This window comes from Mustelus asterias, chromosome 1 (assembly GCF_964213995.1).
Source record: "Mustelus asterias chromosome 1, sMusAst1.hap1.1, whole genome shotgun sequence".
Lineage (NCBI taxonomy): Eukaryota > Metazoa > Chordata > Chondrichthyes > Carcharhiniformes > Triakidae > Mustelus > Mustelus asterias.
The window spans coordinates 89,762,362-89,784,112 of NC_135801.1; the positions used below are offsets into that span (position 1 = coordinate 89,762,362).

General features: G+C 43.1%; 1 protein-coding gene across 2 annotated transcripts in view; it reads right to left on the reverse strand.

Annotated features, from left to right (window-relative positions):
• Positions 1-21,751, reverse strand: part of tapt1b (transmembrane anterior posterior transformation 1b) — a 97,895-nt gene that overhangs the window by 16,976 nt on the left and 59,168 nt on the right. For both annotated transcript variants that reach the window (XM_078215109.1, XM_078215100.1), the window contains exon 12: positions 10,324-10,400. In XM_078215109.1, coding sequence (XP_078071235.1) covers positions 10,324-10,400 — 77 coding nt within the window. The remainder of the gene's footprint in view (positions 1-10,323; positions 10,401-21,751) is intronic.

Consider the following 21,751-nt stretch of genomic DNA (forward strand, 5'->3'; position numbering starts at 1 on the left):
TCATTGCACCAGCGACCTGGGTTCGATTCCCGGCTCGAGTCACTGTCTGTGCGGAGACTACATGTTTTCCTCGTGTCTGCGTGGGTTTCCTCCGGTTTCCTCTGACAATCTGAAAGATGTGCCGGTTAGGTGCATTGGCCATGCTAAATTCTCCCTCAGTGTACCCAAACAGGCACCGGCGTTTGGCGACTAAGGGATTTTCACAGTAACCTCATTGCAGTGTTAATGCAAGCCTACTTGTGACAGTAATAAAAAAAAGCTGGCAACATTATCCATCTGCTACTTGACAACACAAAAGCATTACTCAAAAGTAATAGTGTTGGAATTTCAGAATGGCAGGAAAATACGGCATTCCAAAACCTTCAAAACTACAGCATCAACCCCATTACCCTCCCAATAAAAATTTCCATCTGGTCCCTCACTCTAACTGCTGTCCAAACTCCAACATCCCCTTTCTCTGTGAAGACTGATGACCCCCACTTCTACTTCCTGTTAAAAACCATCAAAACCATCTGTTGTGTACACAACAAAAAAACATGCTTATCAAAATGACATTTGGCATGAACATGGCTTGCTTTCCTTTCTCATTCCCTTTGTTATGGAAAGGAGCGAGGTGGTAGGATGGGTCCCTCCTTTTCCCTACATCTTGACAGATCAGTCCTTAAAAGGAAAAATGTGTTTTAACATCCCCTCCCCCCACCCCCATGCTGTAACTGTTAAGAACAGACGAATGACGGCTTTTCTTTCTGTTTTAGAAAAGCGGAAATATTTATTACTCAACACCGAGAATGTATCCCCAACCACGCCCACTCGCATTCATACAGACACACTACATGCTCATGGTAACATACTTATGTCTTAAAAGTCAATAAAATCACTCAAACTTGTTTCTCCAGAGGTGAAATCTTGAAACATTGCAACCTTGTCATTCCTTTTTGGTCTGCTGATGAAATAGAATCTGGAGGTTGATGAAGATGGATTTGCAGTGGTTTGCTGCTTCGAGCAGCAGTTTTCTCTTGCTTTGCTTCAGTTGGGTTGGTTCTTCAATTTGGTGGGTAAAGGACGATCCGGATTCTATGTCTGTTCATGGGTCTCAGGCAGGGTCCTGTTCTTTTGCTGGCCTGGATTTGTCTTCCTTTTCTGTTCCAAGATGTGCCTTATTAAATATTCCTAATCAGAAAGCTAGTTTGTCATCTGACCACAAAATTGGTTTTTGTCCTCACAAATGGTCTCTAATGATTGAGTTTCACCCCTTCACGGGTCATTGTGATAAGAGTCGGGTTGATTTATTTTTAATCCTACTCTAAAGCCCAAAGGTCTGCAAGAGGTATTGTGAACTAGTTGCTTAAATTAATTGGATAAGGGCAGTCAGTAATTCACAAGAAAGATCCGGTGCATTTTAATGACTTCTCAATGAGTTGTCCCTAAAGTTGTCTATTCCAGATATAAAGGCCAGCTTCAGGGCTTTGTGAATTCTATATATACAGATAAGAAAGAAAAGTTCAACTGACCTTTCAACTCCATTTTGTTTTAAAAATCTTACCTGCCGTTCATACCACGCTCCTGCTGCAGCGAGGTCAAAGAATTTGGCGGCCAGCCAAATCTCCGTTCACTGCAGTGGGATGGAAAAATCCCGCCGGCGTGAACAGTGATAAAATTCTGGTCAAAGTGTCTATTCTCCATTTTGTGTTAAAGCAGCGTTTAGTTCAAATTTATACTCCCAAAATCCAAGAATTCATTTTGTGCGAGTGTGATACCTTTGACTCTGATCACTTTGGCTATAATCATACCAAGATCTTTAAAAATTACTCCTCCATGGCACCGCTCTGTCATCCTATCTGATGTATTTCAGCATCATGATCTTCAACACTTTCTGCTTTGGGCTCTTGGTCACCTGTGCTATAGATTTTCAATACAAGAGAATTCAACAAATTTTTCCTTCAAGGACATGATCAACAAATCAATGTTCAAGCAGCATACTTGGGAAACTGACCTACTCTTACAACACCATTTGATTAGATCATTGCAATCCCTCCATTGTTATAAGTGCCCACCTGGACAGCAAGCCAAGCCTCAGAGCACCTATTGTTTAACTATGAAGTCTCTGCAGGAATCATGCCAGTGTCATTTTGTAACCACACAGAAAATTATTCCTATTTCAAATGGTTGTGAGCCACAGCACTTTGGCTCAGAACATGAAATGGTGGCAACTACCTTCTGTACAGGTAATTAGCCATTGTCCACAAAGGACAATAAGCATCCCTTTCCATTAGAGAGAGGGACAATTTGTTATATATAGCTTCTGGCAGGCCTCCATTAACCACAGCCACTATAGGCATTGATCACACCACATGCTAGCCATTGAGCCGACTGAACTGAGAGAAACAAAAATTATTTTAGAATTTCTCACCAATACATTGTGCTGAATGGGATCTCTATGTCTTTCAAGAGGCTCCTCAACAACCCTTTCCTACTTAAGCTGACCTTTATGATATCGGGGGTGTGGGGTTGGTTGATTCAGTTGGGTATTGACTAGCATGTTGTTCAGAATAACATCAATAGCATGGCTTCAATTCCTCATCAAGCTGAAGTGCATTTCGGACCTGCCTCACCTCCTGCTCTGAAAGTGGAAGGCAATGGCAAACCGTTACTGACAAAAAAACTGCCAAGAAAATCACTCATCACAGGGCAAGTGGACTCCACAGAAATAGCATTGTTATTAAAGCAGCTTGGAAAACTTTGGATTTTCTCTAAACCTCAATATTCTTCATTTTCCAAGATCAGGACAAAAGGGGTCAAAGTGATTCTTGCAATCCCTTACCGACTCCAAAACTATAGGTGGAATCATCCTTTCCCACATGTTCCATGGCAGGGTCAGAAAGGCAGAGTGATACCCGCTGAGGAGCGGGGCAGGCTTTTAAGCATAATTGTTTGCTCTCACATGCATGCCCGCTGTCATGTTCAACTGTGATATTTAGAGGGGACCAGTGAAGCCTTCACTAATAGGAAGGAGGATCAGCAGGATACGGCAAATAGCCACAGCTCTCCACTTCAGCGAAGCATCTCCGTGAGACAGTACAGCAAAAGTCCTTCTCCAGGGATGGCCGCAGAAAACGACCTAATTGACCACGCCAGCCTGGGAGCAGAGGAGGACCGCCCTGCAGTGCAAGAAATGAGTCAATGATCTTACCTGCACTACTAGGATAAGTTAACTTCTACTGTCCCAACCCACATCACCACTCGCTTGTTTCTCTCATGGGACCCGGGTGTCACTGACAAGGCCAGCATGCAAAATCCAAGCCACCTTGGAAAATCAAGGTGATTGATGAGTTCCAAGTTTAAGCCAGCCTAAACAGTCACTCATATTCTCTCTTTTCTTCATTCTTTGTGCAAGCAGGAACAGGGTGAGGCCAGCCCTTGTACCTGAAGGGGGGTGGGGGGGCGGAACAACTTCATACTTGTACAAACATGACCGCATTCCCCTGCACCCTCCACCAGCCCAGACACGTGTCCACAGTTGGAGTCAGTGACAGCCAAGGTCTCTGACATTTCGATGACTGCTGGAGAAGAGTCTTCTGCTAAGTTTGAGTCAGATGATGAGCCTCTGGAAGCAGCCATGGAAAGGATGTGAGAATATGAGAGAGACACAGGGGAACATTTGATTTGATTTATTATTGTCACATGTATTAACATTCAGTGAAAAGTGAAAAGTAGCATTTGTCTTGCATGCTATACAGACAAAGCATACCATTCATAAAGAAGGAAACGAGACACTGCAGAATGTAGTGTTACAGTCATTGCTAGGGTGTAGAGAAAGATCAACTTAATGCAAGGTAAGTCCATTCAAAAGTCTGACAGCAGCAGGAAAAAGCTGTTCTTGAGTCATTTGGTACGTGACTTCAGACTTTTGTATCTTTTTCCCGACAGAAGATGGTGGAAGAGAGAATGTCCGGGGTGCATGGGGTCCCTAATTATGCTGGCTGCTTTGCCAAGGCAGCGGGATGTATGGACAGAGTCATTGGATGAGAGGCTGATTTGGTGATGGATTGGGCTACATTCATGACCTTTTGTAGTTCTTTGCGGTCTTGGGCAGAGCAGGAGCCATACCAAGTTGTGAGACAACCAGAAAGAATGCTTTCTATGGTGCATCTGTAAAAGTTGGCGAGAGTCGTAACTGACATGCCAAATTTCCTTAGTCTTCTGAGAAAGTAGAGGCGTTGCTGGGCTTTCTTAACTATAGTGTCAGCATGGGGGGACCAGGACAGGTTGTTGGTGATCTGGACACGTAAAAACCTGAAGCTCTCGACCCTTTCTACTTCGTTCCCATTGATGTAGACAGGGGCATGTTCTCCTTCATGCTTCCTGAAGTCGATGACAATCTCCTTCGTTTTGTTAACATTGAGGGAGAGATTATTGTTGCCGTACCAGTTCACCAGATTCTCTATCTCTTTCCTGTACTTTTGTTTCATCATTGTTTGAGATCCGACCCACTACGGTGGTGCCGTCAGGCAGAAGCAGCGGAGGCCCTCAGAGTGGCACAAGAGGCAGAGGAATCCAACTGTGTGCTCTCTGATGTTGTGACTCTGACATGCGAGTATGTTGAAGTTTCTATGGCGAAGACAGTGGACACCCTGGTCCATTTCCTGCCGGAAATGCGCTCAAACCTGTACTTCATCACTCTAGTCATGGGTGCACTGACTACACGAGAGGCGGCAGGAAACCTCAACCTCTTTCCAGGTGCCATTTTCTTCAAGGAGTCAAGGAGGGGCCCTCGGGCACCCAAAGGGAGGAACAGCATTGAGTGACATCTGGGTGGGGGAGGGGGGGGGGCATCCTCTCAGGACACTTAAGGCCGTCAAGGTGTTCCCAATACCCTTTGCGTGTGACTTCATCAGCTCCAGCTGCTCAGGCCGAAAAGGGTATACCTGCCCCCAAGCAGGAGATCTAAATAAGCCTCGGACCTCCAGAGGATGAAGTCATTACAGACAATAGGGCATGGTAGTCAGCAAGCTACATCCATCTCTTGCAAGGATGCCAAGGATACAATTAGATGTAATGGTAGAGTTAGGAAATTAAAAAGTATTGAATTAACACTGGTGGCAGAGTGTGTACATCACTGTATATGGGTTTTGCACTTTAAACATATATACCATACCTTTTGGTGCATAAGATGAGACTTTTTTCACCAGAAGATTAGGCCTTGTCTTATACACTGCTTCGACATATCTTTCAATTAGTCATTGATTAGTCAGACCAGACTTGTATTCAAGTGGATTTCAGATGCCCATGCCTTTTGAATTGTGAATATAAATAAATCCAAGCAAATTCCATGCCTCATACCTAAGCACCTCAAGTCATGTCAATTGTATACAGCAGTGTTCAAGCTAGAAGTCGTGGCACCTATGCTGATATGACCCGGTGGATTACGGACGCATTGAACAATGTGCCTGAAGAGGCGATTATAAAAGGATTCATTAAAACCTGAGATTTAGCCAGAGGAAGATTATGACACAGTGGATGAAGAGAACTCATTCCAGCTCCTCAACCTGGAGCTAGTGGTGAACTTCCACTCAGACATAGAGGACGAAGAATTCAAAGGCTTCTCTGATGTAAATTGTGTTGAAATTGTTCATAATCAGTGATTCATTTGTAAAAGGATTAATGTGTGAATGTACAGTTTTGCAATTGTCTTAGGAGTGAAATCTGTTAAAAGTTTATCAATGTTAGTGTTGCATGATTTTTCCTTTTCATTATCATATTTACTAATAAAAAAAGATTTAAATTGAACCAATTTTTCTGGTCTGGTCTTATGCAACACTTCAACTTGCATATGAAGGGAGTTTGGAAAAAATTGGAAATCTAATCAACTAATTTTATACACCAGATAATACGGTAATTTTGCAATGATTGGAAGTTACCTGGATTAATTCTTGATGCTAGTTGTTCTAATGGTTGTGCCCACTCAAGAGGGTGGGGGGGCTGTGGCAGAGGGTGATCAAAAATGGGTCTTCTTTTCCCTAATAAAGGCTGCACATGGAGACAAGGGTCTCTTCCTGGAGCTGATGGCAAATGACTCACAGTGAATGGCAGCTCTGGACCATGCTGGGATCTCAGTGAACTGATCTGCCATGTGGCCTTCACCATCCCGCCCACTCCTCTCCCCCCCCCAACCCATCCCATCCCACCCCACCCCAACCTCAATGTTTTGCAATTGGAGTTGGACATTGAATACATTGCCTTGGTCTGGAGCTGGCCCTGTCACTGTCTCAGGATGGTGTGCATATCATTTCAGACTGTGACCAGCACATTTTACCCCTCTATGTCACCCATCAACTTCCATCCATCACCAACAATCACCCCCATGTCACCTTCACTCGCCGCTCAAAAACCCTTGGAGCCTCTCTCCATAACTAGATAGGCCCTATCATGGCGAATTTGGACATGCTCTTCCTCCCCGCCAAGCCTACACCAGTCACTATTTCTATACCCACCCTTATCCTCCCCACTCCAATTATACCATCCTCGTCCCCTTCAATTATTTCCCAGATAAGAATTATACCCACTATGTCTGGGGCCTTCCACCCGACCACATCCCACTCCCCCTCTCACAGTCATCGTCTCCTCCTATCACCAGTAACTCCACTTCTCCCAGATTCCAACATTGACTAAATCAGCTCCTCTCTCTGAAACACTCTCATCCCTTCATCCTTCAGGCCTTCTTCCCTCCCCCTCACTCCATCCACACCCCCCCCCTTCTTCTCATCTGAAAACCACCCCTCTGAACAACCTACACCCCCCCCCCCCCCCCCCCGGCCCCGCTCACTCTCCTCTGGCCAATCCCTGCTCCCCAACCCACTGAACAACTTCCTCCCTGCATCCTCCCATTCTCCACTGGACATCACCCCCCCTCCTTTTGCACTTTCCACTCCCTCCTTCATGTCTTTGCATGCAGTATACTTGCAGTCAGTTCCAATGTTGCAGCCAGCTTTGATGAAAAGTACTTCACTGGGTACACCACAAATGTGCAGTCAGGTAACACAACGACATGAATTCCCACTGGCAAGAGTGGAAGATTTTCAGGTCTGTTGTGGTTTTAATTAGCATGCATGATATGCAAAATGTGTTCCCAACCCACCATCAACTTGACATGAACATTGGGAGGGGAGATTCCTGACCTGATTTCCTGGCATTGGGAAAGCGATTTTTTGCTTCCATCCTTGCGGCCACAAATCCACTGATAGTGAGAGGGGAAAACCTTGCCCTATGTTCCTCAACAAGCTGGCATTGAATACAGCCCGATCAACTGTGAGGTCAGCCAGGCCCATTGCTGTCTGACTGACTGCCTGACATTTGAAAAGGTAGTTCTCAAAACAGGGTCTTTATCCTATAGTTATTTATATAATTCAGAGCATCACAAACTAGTAGGAAATCTTGTTAAATCCCTCCATTGAAGTGGAACCTTTGCTTGCTGAATGCAGAATCGGAATTCAGTTGTATGCTTCTAGGATGTTGCACTAATTAAAAATCAACAGAAGTATAAATCTAAATTCTCAGTAGATATTTCTAGCTGGCTACACTTGCTTTTTTCCTTATTCATTCATGGAATGTAAATGTTGCTGGCAAGGCCTACATTTATTGTTCATCCCTAATTGCCCTCGAGAAGGTGGTGAGTGCATTTTAAATAATTGACCCTAAAGAGCCTGCAACCTAAACTGGCATAGTTTTGTAAAATGGGGTACTTCTGTAGAACTCTTTGAAACAGTTAGCTGATTTCAACTAAAATTTAACCTGTTATAAGTATATGTGGCAGCAACACAGTTTTCTGTGACCCAGTAACTTCTTGCTTAATGTTATAGAGAGTGCATAGAGTGTATCACTGAAACTACATGATGACATCAACAAGTTCCATCCCACCATTAGATTCACCATGGACTACTCTCCAGAATCGGTTGCATTCTTGGACACACGCATCTCCATCAAGGACGGTCACCTCAGCACTTCACTGTACCGCAAGCCCACGATAACCTCATGATGCTCCACTTCTCCAGCTTCCACCCGAAACACGTTAAAGAAGCCATCCCCTATGGAGAAGTCCTCCATATACACAGGATCTGCTCAGAAGAGGAGGAATGTAACAGACACCTACAGATCCTTAAAGACGCCCTCGTAAGAACAGGATATGGCGCTCAACTCATCGATCGACAGTTCCAATGCACCACAGCGAAAAACCGCACCGACTTTCTCAGAAGACAAACAAGGGACACAGCCGACAGAGTACCGTTCATTGTCCAGTACTTCCCCGGAGCAGAGAAGTTATGACATCTTCTTCGGAGCCTTCAGCATGTCATCGATGAAGACAAACATCTCGCCAAGGCCATCCCCACATCCCCACTACTTGCTTTCAAACAACCGCGCAACCTCAAACAGACCATTGTTCGCAGCAAACTACCCAGCCTTTAGGAGAACAGCGACCACGAGACCACTCAACCCTGCCACAGCAACCTCTGCAAGACGTGCCGGATCATCGACATGGATGCCATCATCACACATGAGAACATTATCCACCAGGTACACGGTACATACTCATGCAACTCGGCCAATGTGGTCTACCTGATAGGCATGATGTGGAGATGCCGGCGTTGGACTGGGGTAAACACAGTAAGAGTTTTAACAACACCAGGTTAAAGTCCAACAGGTTTATTTGGTAGCAAATGCCATTAGCTTTCGGAGCGCTGCTCCTTCGTCAGATGGAGTGGATATCTGCTCTCCAACAGGGAACAGAGACACAAAATCAAGTTACAGAATACTGATTAGAATGAGAATCTCTACAGCCAACCAGGTCCTGCTGGGGGGGGCCTCATCCCACCTGAGAGGCCGGCGGCATAGTGCTGAACGGGCCACTGCGCATGCGCTGATCTGTCAGTGGGGTGATCGACACATGCACACTGGCCCTCTCATCGCCAGCCTCTTGACTGCTGGCCACTCTGATGTTCCCAAACCTCCCCACATCCCACAATCACTGGCCTCCAGACATCCCTCCCCCACACCCTCCGATCGCTGGCTTACTGGACCCCCCAACCCGGGGCAGCCCCGATCTCCCAACTGCCGAGCCCGGATCTACCCCCAGCCCCAACCCCTGCTGCTCTTCCCACATGGCCAGTCCAGACACCACCCCCCCACCCCCCCCCCCCCCCCCCCCGGACACATGGCCAACCCCGACCTCCAACCCCGACCTCCAACCCCCAACGTGGCCAGCCCTGACTTCCACCCCACAACGTGGCCAGCCCGACTTCCACCCCCTGGAACGTGGCCAGCCCTGACCAGAAGTAGAGAACGACAAACAACTGCTACAAGCAGGATATTTAAGTAGAATAGTTTCTCTTCCGCTCAACAAAAAAAAGTACTGAATCACAAACTATCTGAAACTGTCAGAGAACCAGTTGTTAACATGTAAAACTGACATACTGACGACAAAAGCTACAAGCAAATAGTGTATGTTTAATAAATATGACTGAAAAATATCTCTCCCTACCTTCAAAGAACAAAAGTTTCCACATTACAAGATAATTTGAACCATAATAGCATAAACTGCTTTTAAACAATGACTTGCATTATCTAATACATTAGCCACATACTGTTTGGGAATCCAAATGCAGCAATTGTATTTATGATTGACATGTAATGAGTAAATTACACCATCATTGGGCATATCAATATTCATATTCACATGGCATATGCGTGGTTTAACTTTTTGTGTGTTTGTTGATAAAATGGTAAGATGGAAAGCAGCGTTAGTATTTTATAATATTAATTACAAATGGTGGCAATGTTTGTTAAGCAAATCGAGTGAAGTAAATTTGCCTTTTCTACGATTATATGCAAGGCATTTTCCATTAAAATGAGAGCATGCGGAACAACATTGTGCAGTCATACTTGAATGTAATCATCATTTTATACTCGATAACACTGATTTAACAGTTGCTAGTAAGAAGAAATAAGAGGTTTGGAAAGAAGGTAGCAAACATAATGACTTAACTAAGTCTGTTTGGCTGGTACCAAGTTTGAGATGAAACTATACTTCAGAAAGGGAGTCATACATCAGAAATGAAAAACAATGCACTGTTTATCCTTACCCAATTGTTATGTTTCACAGATACATATCTTATTAGAATGAGAAGTCCGCTGCTTTACATAAAATGCACTGAGCTTATATTTAAAATTACTCAGACGCTTCAAACAATATGCATCTGAAGGTCCTATTCATGCTCGGAATAACTCCTGTCCCTCCAACCCCTAAAAACAATAAATATTTTCATTTCTTACCCGAAGTAAAACACCAATAGGCTGACAATAGCCAATGCTCCCTGAATTTTTGTAGAGCTTGTAATAACTCGGGATAGCTACACATAAAAAAGAAAGGAGTCATAAACAATAGTTCAATAGCAATCCTCAAATAATTGAAACAAATTTGTATAACTGACCACAATTATGTACCCGTTTGACGAATCTTGAATAACTATTGTTCACAACTATATGTAAACTTAGTTGGCCATTAAGCTAGTTATAACATGGGAAAGCTATTATAAGTTTAAGATCATGCTTAGGGTTCCAATAAAGTACAATAAATGATTAAATATGTGGAATTATTTCCTTGTATAAACTTACTGAAAATTCCAAGAACAGTAGTCAAGAGTAAAGTGTTGATAATAGTGTATCTCGTTTATGACAAGTCAAAAATAAATAACAGCGATAAACAAATAAGAAATGAATGAGTAATCTTTAAAAATGCTGCACTTAAATAAACTCATGAGCAATATTTTCCTCCATTACTTTTTTGAGTTTGATACAAGATATTCTATACTGGTTCAATATCAACCACTCTATAAGCCGATAGTGTCCCATTCAAATTGGAAAGTGTATTTACTTGTACAATATCTATAAATAGCAAGAAACAGGAATTAGACAAACTACTTTAGACCAGGGGTGGGATTGTCTGGCCCCGCCTGCTGCAGTGATTGTGTTGTCCCTCTGAAAGGATGTTGGCTGGCCTGTCGCCTCTCTCACGGCATGTCCTGCTACGGTGGGGCCAAAAAATCCCAGCCCAGGTTATTGGAATCTCATAACAGTACTGAAAAAAAAGTATCTACAGTACTTTACAAACTTTCATTCAAATCCAAATCCAATACCCCAAGAGTCTTGATTCTGTGTCAGAGGGGTGGATTCCCTGTTTCAATATCATTTACGGGCATATCATGGAGTTGTCTGCAGTAATTTTATTTGTACTTTTGTGCAGCAAGTGTTGGAGGGGGTGCAGAATGAGGGAAAATGGATGGGAGCAGGGAATGAGGGGAAACTAAAGAACCCGACTATTTTAATCACAAGAGCCCAATTTCCGAGCCTCTCCAAATTTTCAGAATCTCCAATTAATTAAACTTTCCCACCCCTATGAATGCCAAAACCTACAATTCCTGATACTTGATTCTCCTCCATACAGTCAAGGTTCTGTTGGTGTGATGACGTCAAGCTGCAAGCTTTTCTACGGCAACTGTTGACATCACTGAGCATGTGATGGAGATCACTGCGGCAGAAATGTTAATTGCTGAAATGGATGCAAAGCTTCAGTGAAGATGCACTAATTCCAGAAAAGGCAAACTGCATGTCCATTCAGTTCCCCATCTGGGCAGGGATGTGGGTGGGGGAGGGAATCAGGAATCAAGGAAAAGGAGGGTAGGAAATTAGGGAAAATGGATGGCAGAGAAGTTGTCCCGGCAACTTATTTTTATAATGTAACTTGACTACCCTATTTTTATTCTACATCATTAATACTTGGGAGAATGAATGGCACTAAATATAGTTGCTAGGTTAACAAGTACATTCTGATTGGTAGAGAATGAACCAGGGAACAGTTAACTGCCAAGTTTTTGTTTAAATTCAAACTAGACAAGTCATCTCTGTTTGGGCGAGACATTGCTACGGGAATGAACCACAAATGGCTATTCCCCCAAGCTTTTGCTTAGTTGCAAAAAGGCACAATGTCTGGATATGTTATTTCTGTTTGCAAAGGACAAGACACTATGTGTGAATATATTTAGCTTCTCATACACACGTGAGCCACACTGCAAGCCAAACTAATAATCATAAATGGTTACTAGTGTAATTCTTAGCACGAATGGGATTGTTTAGTGAGTATTGTCCAATTGTGGAATCATAGCTAATGTTGGACACTATGTTCTGAGTTTTTAAGTGCATGGACTGATTGAGTGTGGTCAGTACATTAAACTTGTTAAGGTACAGATCAGAAACTCCAAAGTATATGAAGAAGCCCAATTAGACCCCAACAGTTTTTTCTATTTTGGCATTAGTGTGAAGATAAGGTGCGTCACCCAGGTGGGATTCTATTGACACACTAGGAAGCTTTTATCAAGGCAAAATTTATTTTAATATAGTTTAACTATAATGAATGAATTAGCTTAATTTTCACCTATTGAAGTATTTGACAAGATATAATTCTTAAATGCTAAGCTATCTCTCAGTTCCAATTCAAGCAACATTCCTCTTATAGACTTAAAACTCCTCTTCAAACTCAGTTAGCAACACTCAGGCGTATGTGCTTGGGCTTCAGCTGCCAGCCCTCGAGCCTCCAGAAAACATCTGGAGAGAGAGAGATGGAGAGACCTATTTCTCCTAGCATGAACTGCAGCCTTCAGAGAGAGAGAGGGGGGGGGCAGGCGCGGGGGGCCAGGCGCGAGGGCGAGGCATCTCTTGCTTCTTTCAGAATCTGACAGTAACCACTTGATTTTCTCTGCAAGGGTAGCTCCTCACCTTGAGCACATGACTCTGTCAATCATCCTAATCAAAACTCTATTCTGAAACCTTAGGGAAAAAACCAAATAAACAAAATACATGAACTCGGGTTAAAACAAATACATCCCTGTCTAAATCAATCATTAGCCTGCATTCTCAGCACATGAGCTGCCTGTTTTGCAGAGAAATAAGCACCATATAAAACAGAGCTGAGTTTTAAACATATCCCTCACAAGAAACATGACATGAATGCCCTTCTTAATGGCACAATAACATCACAACCTGTTGTAAACAGCCAAAGGGATGTGCTGTTTTATACAATCCATCAGTCATTGGGATGCAAGGCCTACATACTTGGCATCACATCTGTACTAAACTTCATATACTGCATTACTAATTTCTATGCTAGGCAGAATGTCATTTTGGCTTGAAAGCAGCATCCTCAGAGGAGAATACCACTTGTGATAATTTAATAATTTATTTATTAGTGTCACAAGTAGGCTTACATTAACACTGCAATGAACTTACTGTTAAAATCCCCTAGTTGCCACACTCCGGCGCCTGTTTGGGTATACAGAGAGAATTTAGCATGGCCAATGCACCTAACCAGCACATCTTTCGGAGTGTGGGAGGAAACCGGAGCACCCGGAGGAAACCCACGCAGATCCACAGGGAGAACGAGCAGACTCCGCGCGTAGGCAGTGACCCAAGCCGGGAATCGAACCCAGGCCCCCGGCACTGTGAAGCAGCAGTGCTAACCACTGTGCCACTGTGTCAGTTTGGGTCTCCTTAGTTAAGAAAGGATAAAATTGCATTAGAAGCAGTTCAGTTAACTGATTCCTGGGATGAGGGACTTATCCTACGAGGAAACTTTGGACAGCTTGGGCTTATATCCATCAGAGTGCAGAAGAATGAGAAGCAATCTTATTGAAACAATGTTATGAGGGGACTTCTCTGTGGGAAAGATTAGGGGAAACAATTTAAAAATAAAGGTTGCCTATTTAAGATGGAGATGAGCATAATTACTTTCTGAGGGTCATGAGTCTATGGAACTGTCTTCCCCAAAGAGCGGTGGAGGCAAGATCATTGAATATTTTTAAGGCTGGATGGGATTAGTGAGTGACAAGGGAGTCAAAGGATATAGGAGACAGGATGGAAGATGGAAAATGGAGTTGGGGCCACAATCAGACCATGATTTTATTGAAGGGCTGGTCAAGGGGCTGAATGGCATACTCCTGCGCCTAATTCGTATATTTGTATGGAAGCAGGCAAGAGCACTCCCACTCAGGTAGGCAACAGAGACAAGGTGTTGGAAGAGCATAGTGTCAAAGGCTGCAGACAGGTTCAGAACAATGAAGGCACAGTCAATGCCACAGAGGATAATTGTTGCTCTGAGAATTATTTCAGAGCAGGAGAAGAAAGCAAATTTAAGAGTCTCATACTCAGTACTTTTGGAAAATTGAGCACAAATTTGAAAGGCAACATGTCCAAGGACTTTAGAAAGTCTTGGACATGCCATGTGGAAGAGGTCAGCTTGCAGAGAGGGATGAAGAGTGGGGCTTTTTTGAAAAGAGAAGCTGGTTGATGGCAAATTTAAAAGGGAGTAAGTCACAACTGAAAGAGGGAACCATTTACAAAGGCAGCTAACAGAGGCCAGGAAGAGAATAGTATGAAAGTTAAAAGGGGAGACAGGAGAGAAACTAGAGAGTTTGTTTCTGGGTTTGGGCGAGAGAACCTGGGCTTTGTTGGGAAGGGGAAGGAAGGATATGACAAACCCTTGAGTCAACAGATCGTCTCAATCAAAACTATTTTACACCTGTGAAGACAGAACTTTGGTAGTTTTGTTTGAACTGAACATGAGAGTACCATGCTCAAAGCAGACATTTCCAAAGATTTCAAAACAATTAGGAATGCAAGGCAATTCTTCCAAAAGAAGTTCCACATACTTTTATTGGTAATGATGGTGAGGGCAGAAGAGTGGGTTGGAGGAGACAGTAGGTAATGGAGAAAAGCTGGGGCTTATCCTTGCATTAAAGGGTTAAGTTGAGGAATTGTTTCAATAGCATGAGACAGGGAATATCTGTTCCAATATTTGATTTCTATATCAGGTTCCTGCCAGATACCATGTTTGGGCTGTAAATAGTGGTTGTGGACGATGCCGAACAGCGATAAATGGCACTTGGATCCCTCTGCTGTGTTCAATAACAGTCCCAGTGCATAGACAACATGCAGAGTTATCCTTCAGATACCATAGGGATGTAAAAGAAGGGCTTCTTCAAGCCTGTACAAGATCCAGGATAAAGCCAAGCTGGATTTCTCGCATTAAATGGAAGCAACCACATGAAGGGAGACGATGGGTGACCTATCATTGAGTACCATGGAGGACTAATCTGCCTCAGCAGGGAAAACTTGACAAAAACTCTCATTAGTTGATGTTCATTGGACTTGAACATGCAGAATGTTATTGGTTTTATGCAAGCTGCCCATGTAGAAACGAAGGTAAATGCCAATTGGATAAACTGATGAGAAAAATGGGACTTGAAACATCAGCTGTTGTAAGGCATTACCTGCAACATGCACTCAAGTTCCCATACCAATCCTACAATGACTGAGTTGCAGTATCATTTATATTTATGCTGTGGTTAGGAGAATGGAAATATGCCGATTTTGATGTTTTATGTTGCTCACCATGCTGATGCCAATTGTGAGGAGCTCCGTGTGTGGGATCAGCCAGCAAACGTTAAAACTTGCATTTACAATTGCTCAACAGCTAAAAATCACTGTTCTCTTTGGTGGAGAGGGGCAGCGTTTTGCACTGGGAATGGAAGTTCTGAATTATATCAAGGGTGGAATTTTATGACCCTGTCGCAGTGGGTGCCAGGCTGGAAAATGCAGCGAGCCATTCAAAATTCCATTAACTTCGGAAGGACAGAATCCTGAAATTCTGCCAGTGGGAGGGGCCATAAAATCCCATGCCAAATTTCTGCAATTAGCTCAGCCATCTGATCTTGAACTAACCAATACAGCAGGATACTGATGGTGCTTGGCACCTGGCTGACCAAAAAGACTACAGGCTAAACGCTTAACCTTGCAATAATATACTTTTAACATCCATATTGCTTTTTGACCAGGAGAACAAAAGGGGACGCGTACATAGAGCTCCACTCACCTGCATCCCAATGACAGCTGAATTTGAAAAAGGTTCAAAATTTAATTTTATGACTTTAGATGGTCCGATGGTTGCAATTAAATTACAACTGTCAAGTCTCTAAAGAAGTGAGATTACTTAATGGAGATGGTCTAACACTATGGTAAAATTTGATTTAGTATATCCTGCACTGCATAACTACCACTGATTCAAAATCAAAACTGCTTGGAATATAACTAGACTAACATGTAACTGAATTCAACCTGTTCTGGAAGTTCTTAACTTTGAAGAGTCTCAGAAGCAGTGCTCGATCGATCTTTATTGTACCAATGTTGGGAGAACACACACAGGTTTTAACCAGAGTTCTAATTTACTGGCAAGTTATACGTTTTTATACCTTTACAGTCCATTGTGAACATGCAATTGAACCAGGTCCATAATTACATTATTGGATTATCAATATCTACAGGAAGGGAGAAGGCAGAGCATGTTTCAACAGAGACTACCTTCTTACTTTATCTCAAGTTACCTAATCTGCAACTACCATATATGGGAACTGTCCAAACCTAATCATCCTTGTTTTTGTCTGTTACTGTGGATTACACAGTTCTTGCCTGACCTCCCCATGGCTGCGCTTTATATTCAGAGTTTGCTGGGCCTATTGTTGGGACTCAATTTCATCGTCAGAGCTGGACTGTCCGAAGTAATCAATTCGTGTAACATGTTATTTGCGTTGGTCACTCTATGTCTATTTAAAGTTCATTTATTAGTGTCACAAGTAGGCTTATATTAACACTGCAATGAAGTTACTGTGAAAAGCTCCTCGTCACCACACACCAGCGTCTGTTCGAGTACACTGAGGGAGAATTTAGCATGGTCAATGCACCAAAGCAGCACGTCTTTCGGACTGAGGGGAAATCGGAGCACCCGGAGGAAACCCACGCAGACGCAGGGAGAACTTGCAGACTCTGCACAGGCAGTGACCCAAATTGGGAATCGAACCTGAGTCCCTGGCGCTGTGAGGCACCAGTGCTAACCACTGTGCCACCGTGCTGCCCCACCATCTGAAGCTCCTGTCAGCACAACCTCATTAACTGTATTACTCCTTCCGAGTCTGCAGCTTCCAACTACCTTTTAAACTATGTGAGCTATAATGTCGAACAATGAACTATGATGTGACTTGTGAATTTCAACAACAAACCCTTTTCAATAGTAATTAGGGACTGGGACTAAAGGAATCAAGGGATATGGAGAGGGAAGGCGAGATCAGGATATTGAATTTGGTGATCAGCCATGGTCAAAATGAAAGGCGGAGCCGGCTCAATGGGCCGAATGACCTACTGCTGCTTCTATTCTTTATGTTTCTATGCAATAGTGCCTGGGATTTTCACAGTAACTTCACTGCAGTGTTAATGTAAGGCTACTTGCAACACTAAAATAAACTTTAAACTTTCCCAGCAATGCTAACAACTCAAGGAGGAATAATTACTGAATAAAAAGTATAATCTGAATCTCCACTCTCTGCTATTTGGTCTCAAATTTAAAACTTTAAATTGATCATTGTTTGCTTTATTAAACCAGCATTAAAATAATGTTTCAATTCATAAATAAACTCAACCTAGAGCTCGCAGAAGTTCATATGCATTACCAAAATTTAAGTTTTGATTATTTACAGCAGTGTGAACAAGATTGTTTTCAATGACAACTTGCATTTACACAGCACCTTTAAGTTTCAAAATGCTTCCCATGAACATAACCAAACAAAAATTGACATCAAGCCAAAGGGACAGACATTTGGATGAATGACTAAAGTTCAAGTATCCTAAGCAGTGAAAGAAATGGAGAGACAGGGTTTGGAGAGGGGATTGCACAGCCTAACCGGTGTAGGCCATAGAAACATGAGGAACAGGAAACAGAGGAAGCACAAGAGGTGTTTGCAGGGTTGCACAAGGCAGAGAACTGTAAAATTAAGGTGAACCAACAGCCAATGTATATCACTGCACACAGGGGACTTGGTGCAAGTTATGATATTGGCAGAGTTTTGGAATGGGTTCACGTTTTTGAAATGTGGAAGGTCGTAAGTCAGGCAGAAGAGCATTAGAATAGTCAAGTTCAGAGGTAACAAAACTTTGGATGAGGGTTTCAGCAGCAGATGGACTGAGACAGGGACAGGAATCATGCAATGTTACAGAGATGAAAAAAATTGTGATGGAGGGGATCATTTTAACTCATTGAAATAGTATTCCCTCTTCTCTGGCCATCAGTTATCATGGCAATCCCGCTGATGTGGATCAGCATAACTGTTCTCTCACCTCTGTCTTTGATATCAATGTTGTGTTCAAATCACTAACTGTCTTCCACTCTGCTAAAATTCCCATTCTTGTTCCCTCAAGTCCCAGGATGTCAAATCTGAGCATACATGGCACATATCTGTTATAGTCAACCAGATTTTGTGTGATCATATTGAATATCACAATACCTTCCTCATTTCATTAAAAAAAATACCCATGACTCCAGAATCATCCTAGAGGAAAAAGCACCTCATCACCATGACAATATTAAACCCTTGCCCTACACTGTAACCTACAATATTGTGTAAAAACCCATGGGTTTCTTCATGTCAAACATTGATACAATTGATGTAGCTGCTTCTATCTACATTCCACTCCTTTCTCCATCACTCCCAAAATCATCCCAATATCCACGAACTCTAGCTCTGATCCACATCACTTGACAATTTATCTTCATTCTCCACCTACACCCTTTGCTTATTCCCTCCGGGAGATCTATTTCCCCATTTAACTATCCCTCATGGACTTCATGCCAGTTGAAATTATTGATGGGTCACTTTCCTCAGACTTTGTCTTCTCTATTCCAAAAGCAACTAATTCCTAATCTCCTCAGTAAAACAGTACTTGATCCAACCATCAACCCATCTCTCTCGAGGTGCTCTCGGCTTCACAATTATCTCTCAAAAATTCCCTTTAGTCCTACTTCCACTCTTCTCAGTTGCCAAAGTCAGCAATAATATCCATTTTCATAGAATCATAGAATCCCTACAGTGCAGGAGGCGGCTATTCGGCCCATCGAGTCTGCACCGACCACAACCGACTCTATCCCCATAACCCCATGCATTTACCCTAGCTAGTCCCCCTGACACTAAGGGGCAATTTAGCATGGCCCCTCCCCCCACCTAACCTGCATATCTTTGGACCGTGGGAGGAAACCGGAGTACCTGAAGGAAACCCACGCAGACAGGGAGAGAATGTGCAAGCTCCATACAGACAGTGACCCAAGCCAGGAATTGAACCTGGGTCCTTGGCTCTGTGAGGCAGGCTGTGCTAATTATCGCACCTCTTCCATTTCACGTTTTCAGCAACATTTGATTTAGTGGACCATCATGTTGTGTGATTCCATGCCTACCCAGCACATCTCCAGCCATATTTCTCTTCACACTGTTGAACTGTCACCTCCTGAGGCGTCGATGGTAGTCATGATGTGGAGATGCCGGCGTTGGACTGGGGTAAACACAGTAAGAAGTCTCACAACACCAGGTTAAAGTCCAACAGGTTTATTTGGTAGCAAAAGCCACTAGCTTTCGGAGCGCTGCCCCTTCGTCAGGTAAGCGGGAGTTCTATTCACAAACAGGGCATATAAATCAATTGATTACCTGTAAAGACTCGCATTCCAACCATTATTTTGTAAATTGAGTTTGTGTCTTTATATGCCCTGTTTGTGAATAGAACTCCCGCTTACCTGACGAAGGGGCAGCGCTCCGAAAGCTAATGGCTTTTGCTGCCAAATAAACCTGTTGGACTTTAACCTGGTGTTGTGAGACTTCTTACTGTGTTTACCTCCTGAGGCCCCAGGGATTCATCCCTGAACCGCTCCTTTCCTCATCTATTTGCAACCGCTCAGTAACATTATTCAAAAGCAAATGGTCAATATCCAAGTCTATGCTGATGATACCCAATCTTACTTTTCCACCAACTCTCTCAAACCAGCAATTAGTTTCATGCTGTCAAATTAGCTGCGCGATGCCAAGTTAGAGAGGAATTGCATTTTGTTTAACTGATCAAAATGACTGATACCATTATTTTTGCTTATTACCATAAACACAATTTCCTTGTATTGTCCGGATTAGTAGACTGTGCTAAACCTTAATGACTTTCAAATCCCATCTTGTATCCATCATCATTTCCATTGCTGCAACATTGCTTGTTTCTGTCACCACCTCAGCCGCTCCACCAGTGAAACAAATATTCAAGATTTTGTCACTTCTGGACTCAATTATTCCAATCTTGACTTTGACATTCCATAGTCACAGAATCCCTATAGTGCAGAAGAAAGCCATTCAGCCCATCAAGTCTGCACTGACTCTCTGAAAGAGCATCTTACCCAGGCCCACTCCCCACCCTATCCCACAACCCCACATATTTACCCCACTAATCCCCCTAACTTACACATTTTGGGACACAATTTAGCATGGTCAATCCACCTAACTTGCACATCTTTAGACTGACTATAAACTCTTTTAAAAATTCATTCACTGGATATGGGTGTTTCCGGAAAGGCCAGCATTTATTGCTCACCCTTAATCACTGAGAAGGTGGTACTATGTTGTCTTCAAGAATGCCTAGGCCATTTCATAGAATAGTTAAGGGTCAACTGCATTGATGTGAGTCTATAAACCAGACCACATAAGGATGGCAATATTTAAAGTTTATATATTTATTAGTCACAAGTAAGGCTTACATTAACATTGCAATGAAGTTATTGTGAAATTCCCCTACTCGCCACAATCCAGCACCTATTCGGGTCAATGCACTTAACCAGCACGTCTTTCAGAATGTGGGAGGAAACCGGAGCACCCAGAGGAAGCCCACGCAGATACGGGGAGAACATGCAAACTCCACACAGACAGTGACCCCAGCCGGGAATCGAACCCGGGGGACCTTGGCACTGTGAAGCAGCAGTGCTAACCACTATGTTACCATGCCGCCCGTTTCCTTCCCTAAAGGACATTAGCGAACCAGTTTATAACATTCTAATGTCTTCTGTGATGAAAATTTAGTTCATGTCTGATGTTAATATTTTAGAGGTAATTTTTTGTTCTGGGAAGATTCTTGTTTTAAAGGGTAACGTGACTAAAATGTTGGTCTTTAAAGATTGTCAAAATATCTCAGGAGATGGCAGTTCAGAAGTTTACCCTGGTTTTGTTTAATACAGTCAGAGTAGAAGACATAGAGCCATATAAAAGCGGGTGAGCTAACTTAGCTGAAGAACTGGAGGTGTCATGTTTATGCTGCTTGCAAAGTGCAATCCAAAGAGATATTGTGTTTGAAAGTTGGTGCTAAATTAACTTTAAAGCATTTAGTGAAACTGGAAAGACTAGGTTATTATGGAGATGGGTGGAGTTTAAGGAGGTTCTTTGGTTTCAATTTATCTGCATGTTTGCTGGGAGGGAGGGTTGGTTGCAGTTTAAACCTCATGTAGTTTGCAACTCGCAAAGAAGCCCAAAGAGCCATTCAATGCAGTCAAGGCTCAGAGGAAGTCCTGGAGAGCTGAAAAGGCGGCAGTAGGTTCCTGGTTTAATGCTGGAGAGAATTACGACTCAGAGGAAGCCCTGGAAGCCATTTATGGATCGGTGCAGCCAAGAGGCTGGGCTTTGGAGAAACTCAGGGGAGTACTAGCTTAGTGAAGCTAGCGGTTTGCAAAAGAGTTGGAATCATGCTGGTAATCAGAGGCAGGAGAGCAGCTTTGAAAATCACATGGAATGCAGTCTCAGAACAGACTGGA